This window comes from Phocoena phocoena, chromosome 16 (genome assembly GCF_963924675.1).
Source record: "Phocoena phocoena chromosome 16, mPhoPho1.1, whole genome shotgun sequence".
NCBI lineage: Eukaryota > Metazoa > Chordata > Mammalia > Artiodactyla > Phocoenidae > Phocoena > Phocoena phocoena.
Window position 1 is genome coordinate 31,680,943 of NC_089234.1, and position 20,198 is coordinate 31,701,140.

General features: G+C 43.6%; 1 protein-coding gene and 1 pseudogene across 4 annotated transcripts in view; both read right to left on the reverse strand.

Moving 5' to 3' along the window:
* The window catches only part of ENTPD1 (ectonucleoside triphosphate diphosphohydrolase 1), an 84,468-nt gene that overhangs the window by 9,904 nt on the left and 54,366 nt on the right, over positions 1–20,198 (reverse strand). For all 4 annotated transcript variants that reach the window (XM_065893820.1, XM_065893819.1, XM_065893818.1 and 1 more), the window contains one exon: positions 2,588–2,705. Coding sequence is in view for 2 of the 4 variants with exons in the window: in XM_065893819.1 (XP_065749891.1) it covers positions 2,588–2,705 (118 nt within the window). In the remaining 2 variants the exon portion in view is untranslated. The remainder of the gene's footprint in view (positions 1–2,587; positions 2,706–20,198) is intronic.
* On the reverse strand, positions 11,285–13,601 carry LOC136136437 (ral guanine nucleotide dissociation stimulator-like 2; annotated as a pseudogene).

The following is a 20,198-nucleotide window of genomic DNA, read 5'->3' on the forward strand; positions in this document are numbered from 1 at the left end:
GTTTTTAAAAGTAAAGGACATATCTTCACATTATTAGAGAAAATACTGATGTTTTCTGAGAAAATGCAAGGAGACAATTTCTTTTTGTGATATTTGTTAAGTTTTTGTACTTAGAGGGTAACTCACTGAATCTAGCCTCAGGAGGATTTATTTTCAGACCTCAAGCCGGGTCTGTCTGCTGTTCAGTAATCTTGCCACTGGATGGCGCAATTTTCACATTTAATTGCATGCACAGCCTTCCTAAAACCAGGCTCTCTCAGACTTAAATGGGGATCTTATAGATAGCTACTCTATATAGCTGTTTTATGATGCTTCTTCCACAAAGTTGTAATTAACAACACTAATTCCTAGAAGATGGGAAAGGCAAAAGATAACAGAACAAAAATTAAAATATGTACCAGGCACATGGGCTTTTACTGAAAAGACAGGAACAGCTACTAACTAACACTAAAATTTCTGCAGCAATGTTTCTTCCTTTGTTAGAAGAAACAGGCATAGAACCCATGTCTCCTCAGCAGCTTTTCTACTCTGATACCCTGTCTGCCTAGTAAAACTGTCCAGTTTTAGAGCTGTTTTAACTGCTGCTGTGGAGAGGATTAGAGAGCCAAGATGCTTTACGCTTTTTGAAGTTATTTAACAGTTAACAATTTTGGCTCACGTTAAGCTAAACATCTACATTTTCAGTGCTTTATAGTGAGGATTTGCTTTAACAATAAGTAACCAGATATCTGATCCATATCTCATTCACCAAATTTTAAATAGCCTGTTTACTGAACTGTAATGAGAAAATCAGCTCCAAGTTATCAGCTAAGTGTTTTGACTCAAAAAGGCTGGCCTTCAATAACCAGTAGCTTTCAACTCACCTTTCTATTTAAATATTTGATTAGAGAACTCTATTTTTTTTTTTTTTTTTTTTTTGCGGTACGCGGGCCTCTCACTGTTGTGGCCTCCCCTGTTGCGGAGCACAGGCTCCGGACGCGCAGGCTCAGCGGCCACGGCTCACAGGCCCAGCCACGGCTCACAGATCCCAACCACTGTGCCACCAGGGAAGCTATCTTTTGAGAAGGGAAAATTACTGCATTTATTAGGCCAAACACGCATGGGGATATGTGTCTCAGGAGACAGCTGCTAGGTTAACACCACAACAACATGTGGAAGAAGAAATGGAAGGCAGTGAATTATTAAATAGAAGTCAATAAAACGAGGGATTTGGGTTTTAAGAAATGTGTGAAGTACTACCTCAGAACTGATGGGGCCAGATTCTGAGGACATCAGGCTACTGGGTAGAACGACTTGCTCTCTTGGAAACGTATCCTATCTATAGCTTTCTTGATAAACTATGAAAATTAGTGGACACCACAGGCCACCAAGCTAAAAGTCAATTATATTCTGGGGCCTAGGTTACCTGTCTGACCAAAACTAAACAGTGAATCCCTGGCTAAAAAGGCCAAGAGAGATGAAGGTCAGAAAGGTGAGGGCGCGGGCGGGAGTGTTGGGCAGGAGGGAGCGGGAAGAGCTGCTGCCCACAACTCTAACTGGTCTTGTGACCTTAAAAGGAAAGTAACTAGGAAAAGACTCAATACGCAATGTGGTGACTCAGAGTAGCAGGAAGCCTGCAGTGCAACTTGGAGGCCCAGATTCTTGTCCTGGTTCTGTTCCTCCTTGCCAGTCACTAGTCTTTCAGGTTTTTGCTTCCTTTTCTATAAAACAAGACTTCAGTGATCCACAAGGTCCTTTTTGCAGCCCTAAGGGTCTATAATTTGCCTGCCTATACAGAAGCTAAAGGCTTTTGAAAATTCCTTCCAAGCCATAGATTAGAGGACAAAGATTAAGAGCAGCAAGGCTCTGGATCCACCAGCCTCAACATCAACATCACCTGGGCACTTGTAAGAAGCGCAAATTCTCAGTCCTCATCCCAGACCTACTGAACCAGATACTCGGGGGCGGGAGCGAGCACCTGTGCTTTAACACACCCTCCAGGTGGTTCTGATGCAGGTTCAAATTTGAGAACCACTGGCTAACACATGGGTTTAAAGTTGGGCAGATCTTTGCACAGCAAAGGAAACCACTGACAAAACGAAAAGACAACCTACTGAATAGGAGAAAATATTTGCTAATCATATGACTGATAAGGGTTTAGTTAAATTTGGGCAGATTTCAGTTCGAGCCCCAGTTCCATCACTTACTAGCTCAAGTAACCTTAAACAAGTGCCATAATTTCTTTCAACCTCAGTGCCCTCATTTTTGAAAAATGGGAATAATAATACATTCCTTAAAGGGAGACTGTGAGGACGAAATAACACATTTTCAGTACCAAGTCCATGGCACATAGAATTGTTCTGTTGATGGGAGTTACTATTACCCAATTATTTGAAAGTTTATCTTTCAAGGGCTTCATCATTAAGGACTGATTTCAGTACCGTTTTCATAATGATAATAAAATAGCAACTATTTATAAAATAGCAACAATAGCAGCTCCGCTGCGTTCTCACTTGACTTCCCTTTTTCTCGTGTGTTTGTTTCACTTCCCACATGCCTCTCATGCTCTCATGCCCACTGTCTCCCGGTCCCTTTTTCTTCATCTTACCTTTTACCTTGCACTCTTCTATCTGAGTCACCACCCCTGTGTCATTCTCCTTTTCTGCTGGCCACTTATAGATGTACAAATTCGTGTGAGAAGAGCCCGCATCCAGCACAATCCCAAACTGAGGGCAAAACAAACCAAGAACTTATCAGCATTACATCATTCTTCTCTGTATTCAGCTTGCAACAGAAAGGAGACAAAGACATGGGTTTTCAAAAACACAGAGGAGAAAGTATTTTAATTCATAGTGGGGGTAGGTTGGGGTGGAGTGAGTGCCTGGAGTTGTGCTGATCATAAGATCTACCAGGACACCAATCCCTCTAGAACTATGGCTGTCAGTGCTGGTTGCACATTAGAAATATCCAGGCCTTAGCCAAGGTAGGGCCCAAGCACCCGTATTATTAGAAGCTTCTCAGGTGATTCTAAATTGGAGGCAAGATTCAGAACCATATACTGAAGCAGCCGGGACAATATAGAGGGAGTAGAAAGCCATCAATCTAGCAGTTCCCAAACCTGTATGCACATTGGAATCATATTAGAATCATCTGAAGAGCTTCAAAGGCTACTGATGCCCATGTCTGACCCCCAGATTTGTGATTTAACTGGCCTGGTATGTGGCCTGTACTCTGGAAAAGAGACATGGAAAATACTAAGTGTGCTTGTTTTTAATTACAAATATAACTATAAGTTGTATTCAATAAATTTTAAAAGATTTGTACTTTAACTTCAGCTTTTGGCTCTTAAGCATAGAAGGCAATGAATGGAAGAATAAAGTAAGAAAGAAGGTGGAGGAGGAAAGGTAAAAAGACAATATGAGAAAGAACTAGGTGGTCAGAAGAGAAAGGAGAAGAACAAAGTCACCACATCACATTTCATGAGGGCATGACGTGCACCAGCCAAGTGTTGTGAGGAGTATTTTATAAGAATTATCGGACTTAACTGCTAGACCGGTACTAGAAGGTACATACTGTTTTCATCCCCGCTATACAGATGAGAAACTAAAGTCCAAAGAGGTTAAGTAATTTAGTCAAGATACAAAGTGATTAGGTGACGGAGCCTGGGTTTCGATCAGAGTCAGGCCTTTAAGTGGGGCGCCAATTTGAAAACTATAGTCTGGACCTTGCTCCTCTGTTCCTCTGTATAAGGAGCACAAGGTCTTGGGTCTGACTCTGATCCAAATCCAGGCTCCGTCACTTTGCCCGAAGCAAGCATGCGGGCCCTTTTCTTTACGGGGGCATAAAGCTGATTACCACAGGGAAGCCCCGCTGTGCAGAAGGAGGCAGAGAATACTGCAGATGTTATGCAAGCTCAAGGATGCTCACACAGCAGCACAGTGATACTCCCTGGGGTGAAATGGAAGAAAACTTGACAGCTCAACAAGCTCTACGTTTAGCTATCCGCAGTGGTCCAGGGAGTTGAATTCTAATTCTTGTCTTCTTTTCTCCCTGGAGTTTTTAGGTTCTTCCCAGGTGATAAGACAATATGAGGGGATAGATGTAAAACAACTGCTGACTTAAGCATTATCAAGTGGCAGATCGCACTGTGAGGGCCACAGCTCAGACGAGCAGCAAGGAACGAAGCTGCACAGACTCCTCAGCAACTAGGCTTGCAGTGAGATCAAACCAAGAACGGGCTTAGGCGGTGACCTTTGTGAGCAGACAGGGGTCTAACTGAGGTCTGGGGCCTTTGAACCTGTGGGAAACCTCTCAGGGTGGAGCAAGAGCCTCAGGTGTCACGCGGCAGAAAATCCTGCTGTTCCCTAGCAGGGTCCCTGAATTCTTCCTGTCAGAAGATGTTCTAACCACAGAAGTATATGATAAAGGAGAGCGAGGCAGCAGCAGCAAGAAGCCTTTATCTGGAATCAGGATGTTCTATTCTGTCTACTATGTTGACATGAAAGATACTCTTCCAGTAGAGCAAAGGAACCAGCCTTGCTCCTATCAGCCTGTTTCTCTAAGGCCTTACACAGTGAGGTGGTTGAGAAAGGAAAACTTTTACTACATTTCATTTGGCAAGTGCTTGAGAAGGGCGGGTAGAGCATTGACACAGGAATTGAGGGCATTTCCTGCTGTATACAGCAGCCTGGAATGCTAACCTGTTGAACTGGAACAAATGTTTTTTGTCTTCCAAATGAATTGCAAATAAAAATTTGGCATCGCTTGCTGCCTTTAGGGAAAGATAAAGCTTGATTGTCTGAAAATTCTGTTTGAACATTCGGGGAGTTTGCCTTTCATTGTCACAAACCTACAAGCATATTCACTTGTTTTTCATAGCTGGCCCATTTTAGAGCTAGAAGTTCATTTCATCCAATCCTCTTATTTTATAGTAGAAAACTGGGTCCAGAGCAGTTTGACTTGCTGAATGGGTAGTAAAGATAGTTATACCTCACCTGATCCATCTAGAGCCCCAGGAGCCACCAGCTTTTGCTCTCTTTCCCCACATAAGCATTTTCCAAAGCATGTTCCAGAGAGCACTAAGCCTGCAGGGACCTGAGTGAAGAAAGTTTCCCAGAAGTCTGGGGAATGCTGCATGCTCTCTCCCCATCCTGGGCTCACGAACCCACTAGGTAGTGACTGCTTCAGAGAATTCTGACAGTGGAGAAACCCGCCTAACCTAGTTTAAACCAGCATCCCCCAGACTCAGCAACAACAGAATTCTGTTTTAAATAAAAACTCCATCCTATAGAAATGTTTTGTGAAATGCTGTGCCTTGTCGTGCTATTACTCGTACCCAATGTTTCTCTGTAGCTCATATTTAAAACATTTCTAAAACCCCTATAAGTATGTCCTTCACATCAAAGAAAAATCAAAGATTTGAGTAGTGAGGAAGAGATCTGACATCTCCTTAATATTATTAATTCAATATGACTTTCTCTTTTAAGAGTACTATAAATTTATTAAGTAACATCTAGAAAATGAAAGGAAAAGGGGAAAAAAGACATTAAAGATTTCACCAACTAGCCCCAATATTCATTTACAGCATTATTTACAATAGCCGTGTCGTGGAAGCAACCTAAATGTCCATCGACAGACGAATGGATAAGGAAGATGTGGTACATATATACAATGGAATATTACTCAGCCATAAAAAGGAACAAAATTGGGTCATTTGTAGAGATGTGGGTGAACCTGTCATACAGAGTGAAGTAAGTCAGAAAGAGAAAAACCAATGTCATATATTAACACATATACGTGGAATCTAAAAAAGTGGTACAGATGAACCGATTTGCAAGGCAGAAATAGAGACACAGATGTAGAGAACAAACGTATGGACACCAAGCAGGAAAAGGAGTGGGGGGGCATGAATTGGGAGATTGGGATTGACATATATACACTAATATGTATAAAATAGATAACTAATGAGAACCTGCTGTATAGCACAAGGAACTCCACTGTACAGTAGAAACTAACACAACATTGTAAAACAACTATACCCCGATAAAAAAAATAAAATTAAGGAAAAAAAAGATTTCACCAACTAGACACCACTGTTCTTTTTATTTATTTCCTTCTGGTCTTTTTTAATGCATGGCAATTTTTATATAGTTGCAATCATACTGTGTATAAACTTCATCTTAAGCTAGTTTTTGATCATACACATGATTTTATCAACCGTAACTGATCTTCATGAGCTATGCTGAGTGAACAGAAGCAGTGGTCTAGAAAGAGGGTCAACAGAAATGACCTTGCTTGGGTCATGAGACACCAGTGTGCCTTGGTGAAGATCTGGAGATGTGGGTAGCAACAGAGCCCGAGCTCAGGGAGACTGGAGGCCATGTGGAAGTGGGGCAGATCCTGTCTTTGGATGGAAATAATTCTACCTGTGCAAATGTCACAGGTCCAGGCTTCTGAGTAAGTCTCCTTCAATGTGAAAAGAAAGAGAAAATTGGAACAGTAGATGATGTACTTCTACTCCTGACTCAGCAGAAGTGGGATGTTCAACCCTCTCCTCATTCAGAAAACACCCACCCTCACACTAGCGTACTCTCAGTTCCCCACTGGCCACGAGGTTTCTGTTCCAGAGACTTTGCCCAGAAAGCCCTTCACCTGAGATCCCAGCTTTCCCTGACCTTCTCAGATCTGAGTCTACCTTCCTAATCCATGTCTTAGACAACCTGTATTTTCCCTCTAAAGACAGCACTTGCCACAATGTGTAATTACATATTTACGTAGCTATTTGATTAATGTCTGTCTTCCCTATTAGATCCTAAGCTATATTAGGGCAGGTCTGTGTTGCATACTATGGTATATCCAGCATCCACAATGGTAGATCCTATTATATGTTAGGTACAAAGAAGGAATTCAACAGACAACTGTTGCTCAAAACACATGAATGAATAAGGCGAGTTAGAACTATATAGTCCCTAAACTCCTTCCAGTCCTAAAAGATGTTAATATACACAGTCTAATATAAAGTAGTGCCATGGGGCTGAGTTCCACCCCTTCCCTGCAACAAAAACACCAGAAGCCAGGTAACATGGGCAACGGTGTGAATTAACTTCTTTTGGTCTCTTCAGACATACCGGTCCTTTAGAATCTTTCTTAAAAGTCCCTGTAGCTTTTTTTTTTTTTTTTTTTTATCAAATTTATACACATCAGTGTATACACGTCAATCCCAATCGCCCAGTTCATCACACCACCATCCCCACCCCCTGCGGCGGCTTTCCCCGCTTGGTGTCCATGCGTTTGTTCTCTACATCTGTGTCTCAAATTCCGCCCTGCAAACCAGTTCATCTCTACCACTTTTCTAAGTTCCAAATACGTGCATTAATATACGATAATTGTTTTGCTCTTTCTGACTTACTTCACTCTCTATGACAGTCTCTAGATCCATCCACGTCTCAACAAATGACCCAATTTCATGCCTTTTTATGGCTGAGAAGTATTCCATTGTATATATGTACCACATCTTCTTTATCCATTCGTCTGTCGATGGGCATTTAGGTTGCTTCCATGACCTGGCTATTGTAAATAGTGCTGCAATGAACACTGGGGTGCGTGTGTCTTTTTGAATTATGGTTTTCTCTGGGTATATGCCCAGTAGTGGGATTGCTGGATCATATGGTAATTCTATTTTTAGTTTTTTAAGGAACTTCCATACTGTTCTCCATAGTGGCTGTATCAATTTACATTCCCACCAACAGTGCAAGAGGGTTCCCTTTTCTCCACACCCTCTCCAGCATTTGATGTTTATAGATTTTCTGATGATGCCCATTCTAACTGGTGTGAGGTGATAACTCATTGTGGTTTTGATTTGCATTTCTCCAGTAATTAGTGATGTTGAGTAGCTTTTCATGTGCTTCTTGGCCAGCAGTATGTCTTCTTTGGAGAAATGTCTATTCAGGTCTTCTGCCCATTTTTGGATTGGGTTGTTTGTTTCTTTAATATTGAGCTGCATGAGCTGTTTATATGTTTTGGAGGTTAATCCTTTGTCTGTTGATTCATTTGCAAATATTTTGTCCCATTCTGAGGGTTGTCTTACCATCTCTTTATGGTTTCCTTTGCTGTGCAAAAGCTTTGAAGTTTAATTAGGTCCTATTTGTTTATTTTTGGTTTTATTTCCATTACTCTAGGAGGTGGATCAAAAAGATCTTGCTGTGATTTATGTCAAAGAGTGTTCTTCCTATGTTTTCCTCTAAGAGTATTAGAGTGTTTGGCCTTACATTTAGGTCTCGAATCCATTTCGAGTTTATTTTTGTGTATGGTGTGAGGGAGTGTTCTAATTTCATTCGTTTACATGTAGCTGTCCAGTTTTCCCAGCACCACTTATTGAAGAGACTGTCTTTTCTCCATTGTACATTCTTGCCTCCTTTGTCATAGATTAGTTGACCATAGGTGCGTGGGTTTACCTCTGGGCTTTCTATCTTGTTCCATTGATCTATGTTTCTGTTTTTGTGCCAGTACCTTATTGTCTTGATTACTGTAGCTTTGTAGTATAGTCTGAAGTCAGGGCGTCTGATTCCTCCAGCTCCGTTTTTTTCCCTCAAGACTGCTTTGGCTATTCGGGGTCTGTATTGTCTCCATACAAATTTTAAGATTTTTCTGTTCTAGTTCCGGAAAAAATGCCATTGGCAATTTGATAGGGATTGCATTGAATCTGTAGATTGCTTTGGGTAGTATAGTCATTTTCACAATATTGATTCTTCCAATCCAAGAACATGGTCTATCTCTCCATCTGTTGGTATCATCTTTAATTTCTTTCATCAGTGTCTTATAGTTTTCTGCATACAGGTCTTTTGTCTCCTTAGGTAGGTTTATTACTAGGTATTTTATTCTTTTTGTTGCAGTGGTAAATGGGAGTGTTTCCTTAATTTCTCTTTCAGATTTTTCATCATTAGTGTACAGGAATGCAAGAGATTTCTGTGCATGAATTTTGTATCCTGCAACTTTACCAAATTCATGGATTAGCTCTAGTAGTTTTCTGCTGGCATTTTTAGGATTCTCTATGTATAGTATCATGTAATCTCCAAACAGTGACAGTTTTACTTCTTCTTTTCCAAATTGTATTCCTTTTATTTCTTTTTCTTCTCTGATTGCCATGACTAGGACTTCCAAAACTGTGTTGAATAATAGTGGTGAGAGTGGACATTCTTGTCTTGTTCCTGATCTTAGAGGAAAAACCATTGAGAATGATGTTTGTGGTGGGTTTGTCGTATATGGCCTTTATTATGTTGAAGTAGGTTCCCTCTATGCCCACTTTCTGGAGAGTTTTTAGCATAAATGGGTGTTGAATTTTGTCAAAAGCTTTTTCTGCATCTATTGAGATGATCATATGGTTTTTCTTCTTCAATTTGTTAATATGGTGTATCACATTGATTGATTTGCATATATTGAAGAATCCTTGCATCCCTGAGATAAAACCCACATGATCATGGTGTATGATCCTTTTAAGGTGCTGTTGGATTCTGTTTGCTAGTATTTTGTTGAGAATTTTTGCATCTATATTCATCAGTGATATTGGTTTGTAATTTTCTTTTTTTGTAGTATCTTTGCCTGGTTTTGGTATCAGGGTGATGGTGGCCTCATAGAATTAGTTTGGGAGTGTTCCTTCCTCTGCAATTTTTTTGGAAGAGTTTGAGAAGGATGGGTGTTAGCTATTCTCTAAATGTTTGATAGAATTCCCTGTGAAGCCATCTGGTCCTGGACTTTGTTTGTTGGAAGAATTTTTTAATCACAGTTTCAATTTCATTACTTGTGATTGGTCTGTTCATATTTTCTATTTCTTCCTGGTTCAGTCTTGGAAGGCTATACCTTTCTAAGAATTTGTCCATTTCTTCCAGGTTGTCCATTTTATTGGCATAGAGTTGCTTGTAGCAGTCTCTTAGGATGCTTTGTATTTCTGTGGTGTCTGTTGTAACTTCTCCTTTTTCATTTCTAATTTTATTGATTTGAGTCCTCTCCCTCTTTTTCTTGATGAATCTGGCTAATGGTTTACCAATTTTGTTTATCTTCTCAAAGATCCAGTTTTTAGTTTTATTGATCTTTGCTATTGTTTTCTTTGTTTCTATTTCATTTATTTCTGCTCTGATCTTTATGATTTCTTTCCTTCTGCTAACTTTCGGTTTTGTTTGTTCTTCTTTTTCTAGTTCCTTTAGGTGTAAGGTTAGATTGTTTATTTGAGACTTTTCTTGTTTCTTGAGGTAGGCTTGTATAGCTATAAACTTCCCTCTTAGAACTACTTTTTTTTTTTTTTTTTTGCTGCATCCCATAGGTTTTGGATCATTGTGTTTTCATTGTCATTTGTCTCTAGGTATTTTTTGATTTCCTCTTTGATTTCTTTGGTGATCTCTTGGTTATTTAGTAACGTATGGTTTAGCCTCCATGTGTTTGTGTTTTTTACATTTTTTTCCCTGTAATTCATTTCTAATCTCATAGCATTGTGGTCAGAAAAGGTGCTTGATATGATTTCAGTTTTCTTAAATTTTCTGAGGCTTGATTTGTTACCCACGATGTGATCTATCCTGGAGAACGTTCCGTGCACACCTGAGAAGAAAGTGTAATCTGCTGTTTTCAGATGGAATGTCCTATAAATATCATTTAAATCTATCTGGTCTATTGTGTCATTTAAATCTTCTGTTTCCTTATTTATTTTCATTTTGGATGATCTGTCCATTGGTGTAAGTGAGGTGTTAAAGTCCCCCACTATTATTGTGTTACTGTCAATTTCCCCTTTTATAGCTGTTAGCATTTGCCTTATTTATTGAGGTGCTCCTATGTTGGGTGCATATATATTTATAATTGTTATATCTTCCTCTTGGATTGATCCCTTGATCATTATGTAGTGTCCTTCCTTGTCTCTTGCAACATTTTCTTTTAGAGTTCAGGTAGTGTTTTGGTTTATTAGTGTTGTCACAGTGACAGGAACACCCAGAGTAGGAAGAGGAACCCCTACTAGAATCTTTTTCTTACCATTCCCTTCCCCTGGGGTGCAGAGCCTCTAGGCTTTTACTTTCCCCCTACTTCCAGGCCTTTTCTTTCCCCCTACTTCCAGGCCTTTCCTTGGCCCTTAGCATGCTAGGATGTGGCCAGGAATCAGAAATGGATCCTTTTTCCAGCACTAGCTGTGTGCTGCATTCATGGAAAGTGGGAAGCTATACACAGGTATCCGTCTTGGGTACCAAGATTACCAGTTCCCATTCAGGATGGCTCCCCACATCTGGCACGGCCACCATGAGTTCTAGGAGCCAACAGGGCTTCCTCCTCAGAACAGTGCTTGGGCAATCTTCCTCCCTGTGGCCTTGATCTTGGGAAAAGAACCCTCTCCTCCCTCACTTGGGGGAGTTCCCGAGGCAGAAGGGCCACTGGCATGGCCCATTATAGCAGTGGAGGGCCGTCACCGCTGCTGCAGGAGGAAATCGAGTGAAGCTCCATCCATAGCATAGAAGACGTTAGCCGAGGCGGGGATAGTCAGCTCTCGCTCCCCTGGGAGCAGCTGCACTAGCTCATACTCTGAAGCCACCGCAGAATCATGATTGTTTTTCTTAAGGACATGACTGATGACACTTGGAGCCTTGTCCTGGCTTGTCACCAAGATGGTCTTGTAGACACTGCCGTCTTCCCCCAGCTCCGTCTGGACTTGGATGATGCGGTAATCAGAAGCCCGTGGCCCAGGCCCTCCTCCCCCATATCCAGCCCCCCTGGAGGCCCCTTCTGCACCCCCACTGAGTGGGGAGCCACAGGAGGCTGCGCAGCAGTGACCTCGAGAAGGCTTCAGGAAGGAAGTTGGGGGAGAGAGGTGGCTGGGGTCAGCGGGACTCTGCAGGGCTGGAGTGCTTTCCAGGGCGGAGCAGAGATGAGACAGACGGCCACTTCATGTGCTGGGCCAGCCGGGTCAGCAGTGGAGTGGGGATTCCAGGCACCTCCTCTGCCACCACACTGGGACAGTCCCAGGAGACAAGGGGTGTGGGACCTCCAACAGAACCCAGCACCTCTGTCCACTGCGAGATGACCAGCGTAGGCCGAAGCACCCGCAGGGCAGGAGGGTCACTGGTACTGGATGGCTCCACCTCACAGGACACTTGATGGCTCTGGGCCTCTGTCAGTGGCCGGAGCCCCTGTAGCCACCGCTGGATATCGGGGTCAGGTCGGAGGTCATAGCCACGACATTTGTTCTAGAGCTGCCTCAGCTCAGAAAGGACAGCAAACTCCTTCCTCCACTTGTCAAAATTGATGTATCCATTCTCCAGCTCATCCTTGGAGGCTGCGTCCAGCATCACAAGGTCCTTCAAGAAGGTGCCAAGGTATGGGACCACACCCCCAGCCTGGGAGCGAGACCTTGGGGACTTCTTGGAATTTGGCTCCAGAGAAGGCTACAGCTTCACCTCCTGCAGGAGGAGCTCCCGGCTCTGGGAATAATTATCCTCCTCGGAGAAAATCTGGCAGAGGCTGGAAAAGACTCTGAGGCTGTCCCTGGCTGCTTCCTCCCAGGCTGCCCGAAGCCTGTGGATGGGGCTGGATTGCAGGGCCGACACCACAGCATACACTGAAGAGAAGTTTCAGAGCAGACGGCACTCCTCTGCCACACGGATCCACTTCTCCAGCATCCGGGCCCTCTGGGGTGGACGGAGTGGCTGTATGGTCACCTCCTCAGGCCCCTCTATGGTTGAGGTAGCCCCCAGGACAGAGCTGACCACTGCCCCTGCCACCTTGTTGAACTGTATGACAGGAGCCCGGACAGATGGGCAGAGGTGGGAATGTCCTGGCCGGTCTCTGTGACCCCACAGACCCCCCAGGCACTGAGAGGGGACCAGATAGAGAAATAGCTCCGCATCTAGCAGGGTCAGCTGTTTGGCCAAGTGGTCAGCGAGGAACACCAGGACATCCGTGGGGTCAGCAGGGGGATCGCCGGTGAGGGCCAGGGGCTTAGGAAGTTCGGGGGTCTGGGGGTCCACCCAGGACCGGAGGTTGCGGATGAGGTCAGCGCTGCCCCCCCAGCACCCTCCCCTGCTGCATACCCTGTCCGAAGCAAGAAGCTCTCAAGCCGGTCAATCTGACCCTTGACCTCAGAACCAAAATCTTCAGGGTGAGAGGCCAGCCAGGTTGACAGTACAGAGATGGCTACCCCTTTTGTCCTCTCTAACTAATCAGTAGGATGAGATTCAAGGGCTTCCAGCCTGTCAGCCATAAGCCCTAGCAGGGCAGGCGTGGAGGTGAAGGCCCGGTGAGTAGCCAGGAAGGCTGCTGTGAAGGTCACGTCAGTCCTTGATGTCCAGGCGTCCAGCAGGGGTTGGACCAGGGCCTCCAGAGTGCCAGCTCGGAGCCTCCGAGAGGAACGCGGGGGAGGCCTCAGGGCCAAGGGATCAACAGGCCGATACTGGCGACTTGTGACAGTAAAGGTGACACCATCCTCCTCCTCGTCCCAGACAGACACAGGGGCCTCGTCGTCTTCCTCCTCCTCCTCCTGCCCCCCGGCCACCTGTGCCCCCACCCTCTTCGGGGTCTCGACTCCGTAAGCTGCTCAGCACGACTCCCCCGGGGGGGCTCGTGTCCCAAAACAGCCGCAGGGGCCGCGGGAGCATGGCCGCGTGAAGGAATCAGTGGGGTCGGGCCATGGGGGCGCCTGCTCAGGATGGGTGGGGGCAGCACGGGTCCCGGGCCGTTGTTCCCGTAGGTCTCCGGCCCCTGATCCTCTTGTAACATTCTTTATTTTAAAGTCTATTTTGTCTGATATGAGTATTGCTACTCCAGCTTTCTTTTGATTACCATTTGCATGCAATATCTTTGTCCATCCCCTCTCTTTCAGTCTGTATATGTCCCTTGGTCTGAAGTGGGTCTCTTGTAGACAGCATATATATGGGTCTTGATTTTGTATCCATTCAGCAAGCCTGTATCTTTTGGTTGGAGCATTTAATCCATTCATGTTTAAGGTAATTATCGATATGTATGTTCCTATGACCATTTTCTTAATTGTTTTGGGTTTGTTTTTGTAGGTCCTTGTCTTCTCTTGTGTTTCCCACTTAGAGAAGGTCCTTTAGCATTTGTTGTAGAGCTGGTTTGGTGGTGCTGAATTCTCTTACCTTTTGCTTGTCTGTAAAGCTTTTGATTTCTGCATCGAATCTGAATGAGATCCTTGCCGGGTAGAGTAATCTTGGTTGCAGGTTCTTCCCTTTCATCACTTTAAGTATATCATGCCACTCCCTTCTGGCTTGTAGAGTTTCTGCTGAGAAATCAGCTGTTAACCTTATGGGAGTTTCCTTGTATGTTATTTGTCGTTTTTCCCTTGCTGCTTTCAATAATTTTTCTTTCTCTTTAATTTTTGCCAGTTTTGCCAGTTTGATTACCATGTGTCTCAGCATGTTTCTCCTTAGGTTTACCCTGTATGGGACTCGTTAGGGAAGTTTTCAACTATAATCTCTTCAAATATTTTCTCTGGCCCTTTCTCTTTTCTCCTTCTGGGACCCCTATAATGCAAATGTTGTTGCGTTTAATGTTGTCCCAGAGGTCTCTTAGGCTGTCTTCATTTCTTTTCATTCTTTTTTCTTTATTCTGTTCCACAGCAGTGAATTCCACCATTCTGTCTTCCAGGTCACTTATCCGTTCTTCTGCCTCAGTTATTCTGCTGTTGATTCCCTCTAGTGTATTTTTCATTTCAGTTATTGTATCGTTCATCTCTGTTTGTTTGTTCTTTAATTCTTCTAGGTCTTTGTTGAACATTTCTTGCATCTTCTTGGTCTTTGCCTCCATTCTTTTTCCAAGGTCCTGGATCATCTTCACTATCGTTATTCTGAATTCTTTTTCTGGAAGGTTGACAATCTCCACTTCATTTAGTTGTTTTTCTGGGGTTTTATCTTGTTCCTTCATCTGGCACATAGCCCTCTGCCTTTTCATCTTGTCTGTCTTTCTGTGAATGTGGTTTTTGCTCCACAGGCTGCAGGATTGTAGTTCTACTTGCTTCTGCTGCCTGCCCTCTGGTGTCCCTGTAGCTTTAACAGCAACTTCAGCAACCTCATCAGTCTGCCTCAGTTAGCCCTTTTGAATAAACAAAGCCTGTCCTTTTGAATGTGACTTTAGTACTCTATAAACAACTCAGGTCTCCATTAGCTACAGTGATGCTGGCAGGGCCTGGAAACAGAGACCATTTTCCTCCTTTCTTTTTTCTTCAGTTGGAGTTTCTAGACCTTTAATACAAACTTCAATTTTGTTGTTGTTTGTTGTTTTTATTTTTTTAATTGTGGTAAAATACACTGAATATAAAATTGACCATTTTTACTATTTTTAAGTGTACAGTGTAGCATTAAGTACTTTCAAATTGTTGTGTAACCATCACCACCACTCATCTCCAGTTGTTGTTTTTTTAAAGTCCACTGGAGTAAAAATAATATATTTTCCAAGAGTATTTGAGGTTGAAAATTGAGGTAAATTCTTCCAAATTCTCCATAAAAAGATAAAGTCACAAGCACTCATCTAAGAACAGTACTTCAGTTCCCGGTGACAAAAGCAGATGCCTGGGGACAGGCCACTTTCCCTTAGCAGCAGTTGGAAATCCTGGGAGCACCCAGCTCAGTGACCACAACACACCAACAGCTAAGGGCCTTTCCTAGAACTCATCTCCCCCAAAGAAGTGTTGACAGCTGGTCTCCACTGAGGGCTTCTGATGTGCTGGGCACTCTGGTAAGTGAGTCAGTGGTATGATATTATTCCATTTAATCCTCACAACCATCCTCCAAGTAGGTACCATCTCCATGTAACACATAAGGAAACAGGTGTAGAGAGAATACACTTGCCCAAAGTCTCAGAGCTGGCAAATGGCAGATCTGGGATTGAAATCAAAGCTGTCTGGTCCCTGGCCAGCATTCCACAGAAGTGGCAGCTTTTAATTAAGGCACGTGGTTTGGGACTGGATCAGTTTGGTGCCTTCGAGAGAAACCTGCGGGGTTCTGTGTGTGCCAGAATGTACAATGTTTGTGCTAAAGGAATATCTGACAACTCGCTAACTGCCAGTGACAAACCAGCAATTAAGGAAGTGGTAAACCAAGCAGACCTCAACTCTACCTCCCCGCCAAGTCCACCAGGACAAAGGCACTTTCCCAGGGGACACAGGTACAGCTCATTATTCTTCAGTTCATTAAGCCCTGTTTGTTTGTTTCTGCAACGTGGTCATTGCGTATCTACATGGCAGTAGTTCCCAGACTTCAATGTCATGAGAACAGCCCAGGACGCCTGTTACCTGTGTAGATCCCCAGGTTCTACAACCTGGAGGTTTGAACTGGGTATGCTCTGGGAGTGAGAACGGGGAGCCAGCATCCACAGGGGAGCCTGAGGCAGAGGCTGACAGATCCTGCTGTCGGGCTAGTCCTTCTTCACACGCTCTTCACAGCCAAGGAGGCAGCAGTTTAACCTGTTCAGGATGCTCACTCTACTCACTGAGTCAGCGAACTTCTATGAGGCAGCCACCCAAGTCAGAGGCTGTGCTGTCATAATTTAACATTTATTTTGTGACTATCTGGTTAATGATTATCTCCTCCACTAGACTATAACCTTCATGAGGGTCAGGACTTTGCCAGTCTTGCTCAGTGCTGTATCCCTAGGGCCTAAAGCAGAGTAGACGGTCAATGACTATTTATTAAATGAATAAATTGAGTGAAAGAGTATTAAAAAATAGGCAAAGACAAATGAAACCCAGTCCTTGTCCTCAATATGCTTACAAGCTGGGTAGCTGGGCAAGCAGACTCATCAGTACAATAAAGACTTCCTGTGTTTTGCCAGATGTGGCCCAGGCATGAGGCCACCACCTCCCCAGCAAGGCTGAACCCAGACTGGACCAGGCAGGAAGACGACAAGACTGGATCTTCAGGACTGGAGGGCTGACCAGAACTGGGCTAGAAGAGGGCAAGTCAGATGGGAAGAGGCAGGGAAAAAGATAAGTGGCGATTTGTCACCAGACAGATAGGCTACAAAGATGATAATGATAACACATGAGCTACCAACCACTGAGTACCTGCAATGGGCCAGCATCCTATTCCATACTTCACACTGCATTTACTTTATCCCACTTCATTCCTACAGTAATTTATGAGATATCAATTATCAGTTCTGTCTTACAAATGGAGAAACTGGGGCTCAGAGAAGTTATGTCCTGTGACTGTAAGAGCAGGGCTGAGGTTTAAACCCAGGCAGTATGAACCCATGGCCCATGTTGTGTCACACTCTGAGCAGACAATAATTATCCCTGCAATAAGACAGGGATGAAGAATCAGAGGCAGTGGGTAGAGAGACAGCTGAAAGTCTTTCCATAGAGGGGCTTATGGCCACCACCCTCTTTAAACAGAAGCATGCAGACATTGTTCTCAACATTACATCCCAACGTGTTCCATCTTTATCCTAAAAGGTCCTCTAAATCTAATCACTAAGATCTGGTCAACCTAAGTGTCTCTCACATTATCTCCTTAATGCCTTAATTCCACAGACAATGTCTTAGTTCCAGGCTCAACTGCCTTGTCTACACAATGTCAGGAACATCCTAACTGGTCTTTCCTCCTCTAATCTGCTCTCCAGCCAAGAGGAATCTTGGAAACACCATCTGGGCATAACCTTCCTGTTTGAAACCTTCGAAGCAGTGGTTGGCAAGCATGACTGCTCATTAGAATCACCTGGGAAGCTTTTAAATCGCAGTGCCTGGGCTTCACCCCAAAGATTCTGATTTAATTGACCCAGAGTAGGGCCCAGACATGAGTATTTTTAAAAAGCTTCCCAGGTGCTTTTAATATGGAGCCAATCTTGAGCACTACTAGAGTTGAATGGATGAGACGTCCACTCCTGAGCTAGGCAAACTAAGCTCAGACTCAAGTCTCCTCTCCCACCATTCCTTCCTGCCCCATATTTAATATTCCAGCCATACTGAACTGCTGGTGATTCCCCAAGATCACTTGCTAATTTAGGCTGCCGCTCTGTAACACATGGTATGGTCTTTGTAAAGAACACGTCCTACCTCACCTCCTGGGAAACTCCTTAGTGTTCCTTATTACTTGGCCCCAAGGCTGCCGCCTCCATGAAGTCTTCATGTGACCAGGCACAATTGGTGACTCCTTCCTCTGGGCTGCCATAGCACTGCACCTACCTCTGTATTAATATGTCTCTATTGTTCTGAAACTGTTTGTACAAACGACTCTCTCCCCCCACAAAAAGCAATAGGTATAGTGATGCTTCACATACCTCTTGTGGCCACTTCACATGTCCTTGACCAACCTCTTACTCCAGCTCCACCTGTACCTTCTCATCTCTCTATTTCTTCTCAGGATCTTCTCTCCTACCACCTAGTAGGTCACCTGTGGTACCCACATAGCCCTTCTGACACGTGCAAAACTGGAAGTGCCCAGGAGTTAACAACCTCTGGGACGACCCTTGACCAACAGGGGATGAGAACCAGGAGATAAATCCCTAGGGTAGATCATTCTGAAGTGCTTTCTCCACGGCTCTTCAGAGGGTCCTAGTGGGATCAAGCCAGTGACATTGCTATAAAGATACACTTCAGATGCCAAAGACCTTGCTCCGTTTTTCCAGGCAAACACAATAACACAGAATCACAGCAGTCTTCAAGACAAACATCATGAATGACGGAAGGTCATCCACGACCACGAGTATTCACCGAGAACACAGAGCCTAAGTCTGTCGTGGATTTTGCCTCCTAGGCAGTCTCCCTCTCCAGTGATGCAATAATGAACATATAAAAAGGTCAAATCAAGAAGGCAATCATGTACTTTTGGAGCTGGTAAACAAATAGCAAAACCAAGATGTCATGAGCCTTCAGTTGTGAGTGAAGTTTTGCCAGGAGAGCCAGTAGCACTCAATATTAAAAGGCAAGAGACCATTGACAATGAGACAGTATCAGCCTTCTGTGCCGACAAAGGGACTGCTGTGCACAGCCCCACTGGGTTGAATCTGTGTGGCAAACAGATGCCAATGTAATATCCAGGCCTCTGCTATATAGCAAATGGTTTGGGTGGTTGGCAATAGTTTCAGAGGCCTGGCATATGCATCCATTTTTCCAGGCTCACAGTTTGGTATCTTCAAATGCAAAAAAATATATACTTTTGTATATGTATTCCAGGGCCTCCGTAGTCAAGTTAACTTCTGGATATGTCACTGCCCACATGTACGTATGCCTTCATTAGCATATTGGTCTCTTGGCCCTTGGAGATTTATTTATTATAATTCAAATGAAGGTTTAACATTGGTGTATTTGCAATACAAATTTAAACTTACCATATGTTTCTAAATTAATGGATTAAATAAAATGATGACCATATTACAAGGTATTAGTGAGCTATCCATGTCTCTGAAATTCTACTTTGATGAATTTGAAAGGAAGCAGAAATAAATCACAGCAGAGTTAATGACCCTAATTATTTTTAATGATACTAACTAGCTCTTCAAATGTGGAAATTTCACAAGAAGTCTGTTCATCCATTAATTCATTTCAAATTACTATATTTGATACATGTATGCGTTCTCTGGGGTCTTTTTTAAGTTGATTTTAAAATTGATTTATTTAATATTTTGGAGATGAGGAACAAGTCTTCTCCACAATCTTTGTCTCCCAAAGTGCTTTATACAGAGCTGTCTAATAAATTGTATAACTTTGGTGATAGTGATAATAACAGAGTAAGGGGACTTCCCTTGTGGCGCAGTGGTTAAGAATCCGCCTGCCAACACAGGGGACATGGGTTTGAGCCCTGATCCCGGATGATCCCACATTCTGTGGAGCAACTAAGCCCGTGTGCCACAACTACTGAGCCTGTACTCTAGAACCCGCGCGCCCCAACTACTGAGCCTGACTGCCACAACTACTGAAGCCCACGTGCCTAGAGCCCATGCTCCACAACAAGAGAAGCCACCACTATGAGAAGCCCGCGCACCGCAACTAAGAGTAGCCCCCACTCACCACAACTAGAGAAAGCCTGCGTGCAGCAATGAAGACCCAACACAGCCAAAAAATAAATAAATAAAATAATAATGGAGTAAAAAGAACAAAGAATGCAGTGTTCAATAAACAAAGAGTTCACTGTTTCCACAATGAAACAGTGAGTAAGAAGCAGAGATAGCACTAGATCGTAGAATACCAGCACAGTATATCACAGATCTGGATGTGGTGAATAAAAGCATTTGTCTCTATTAGA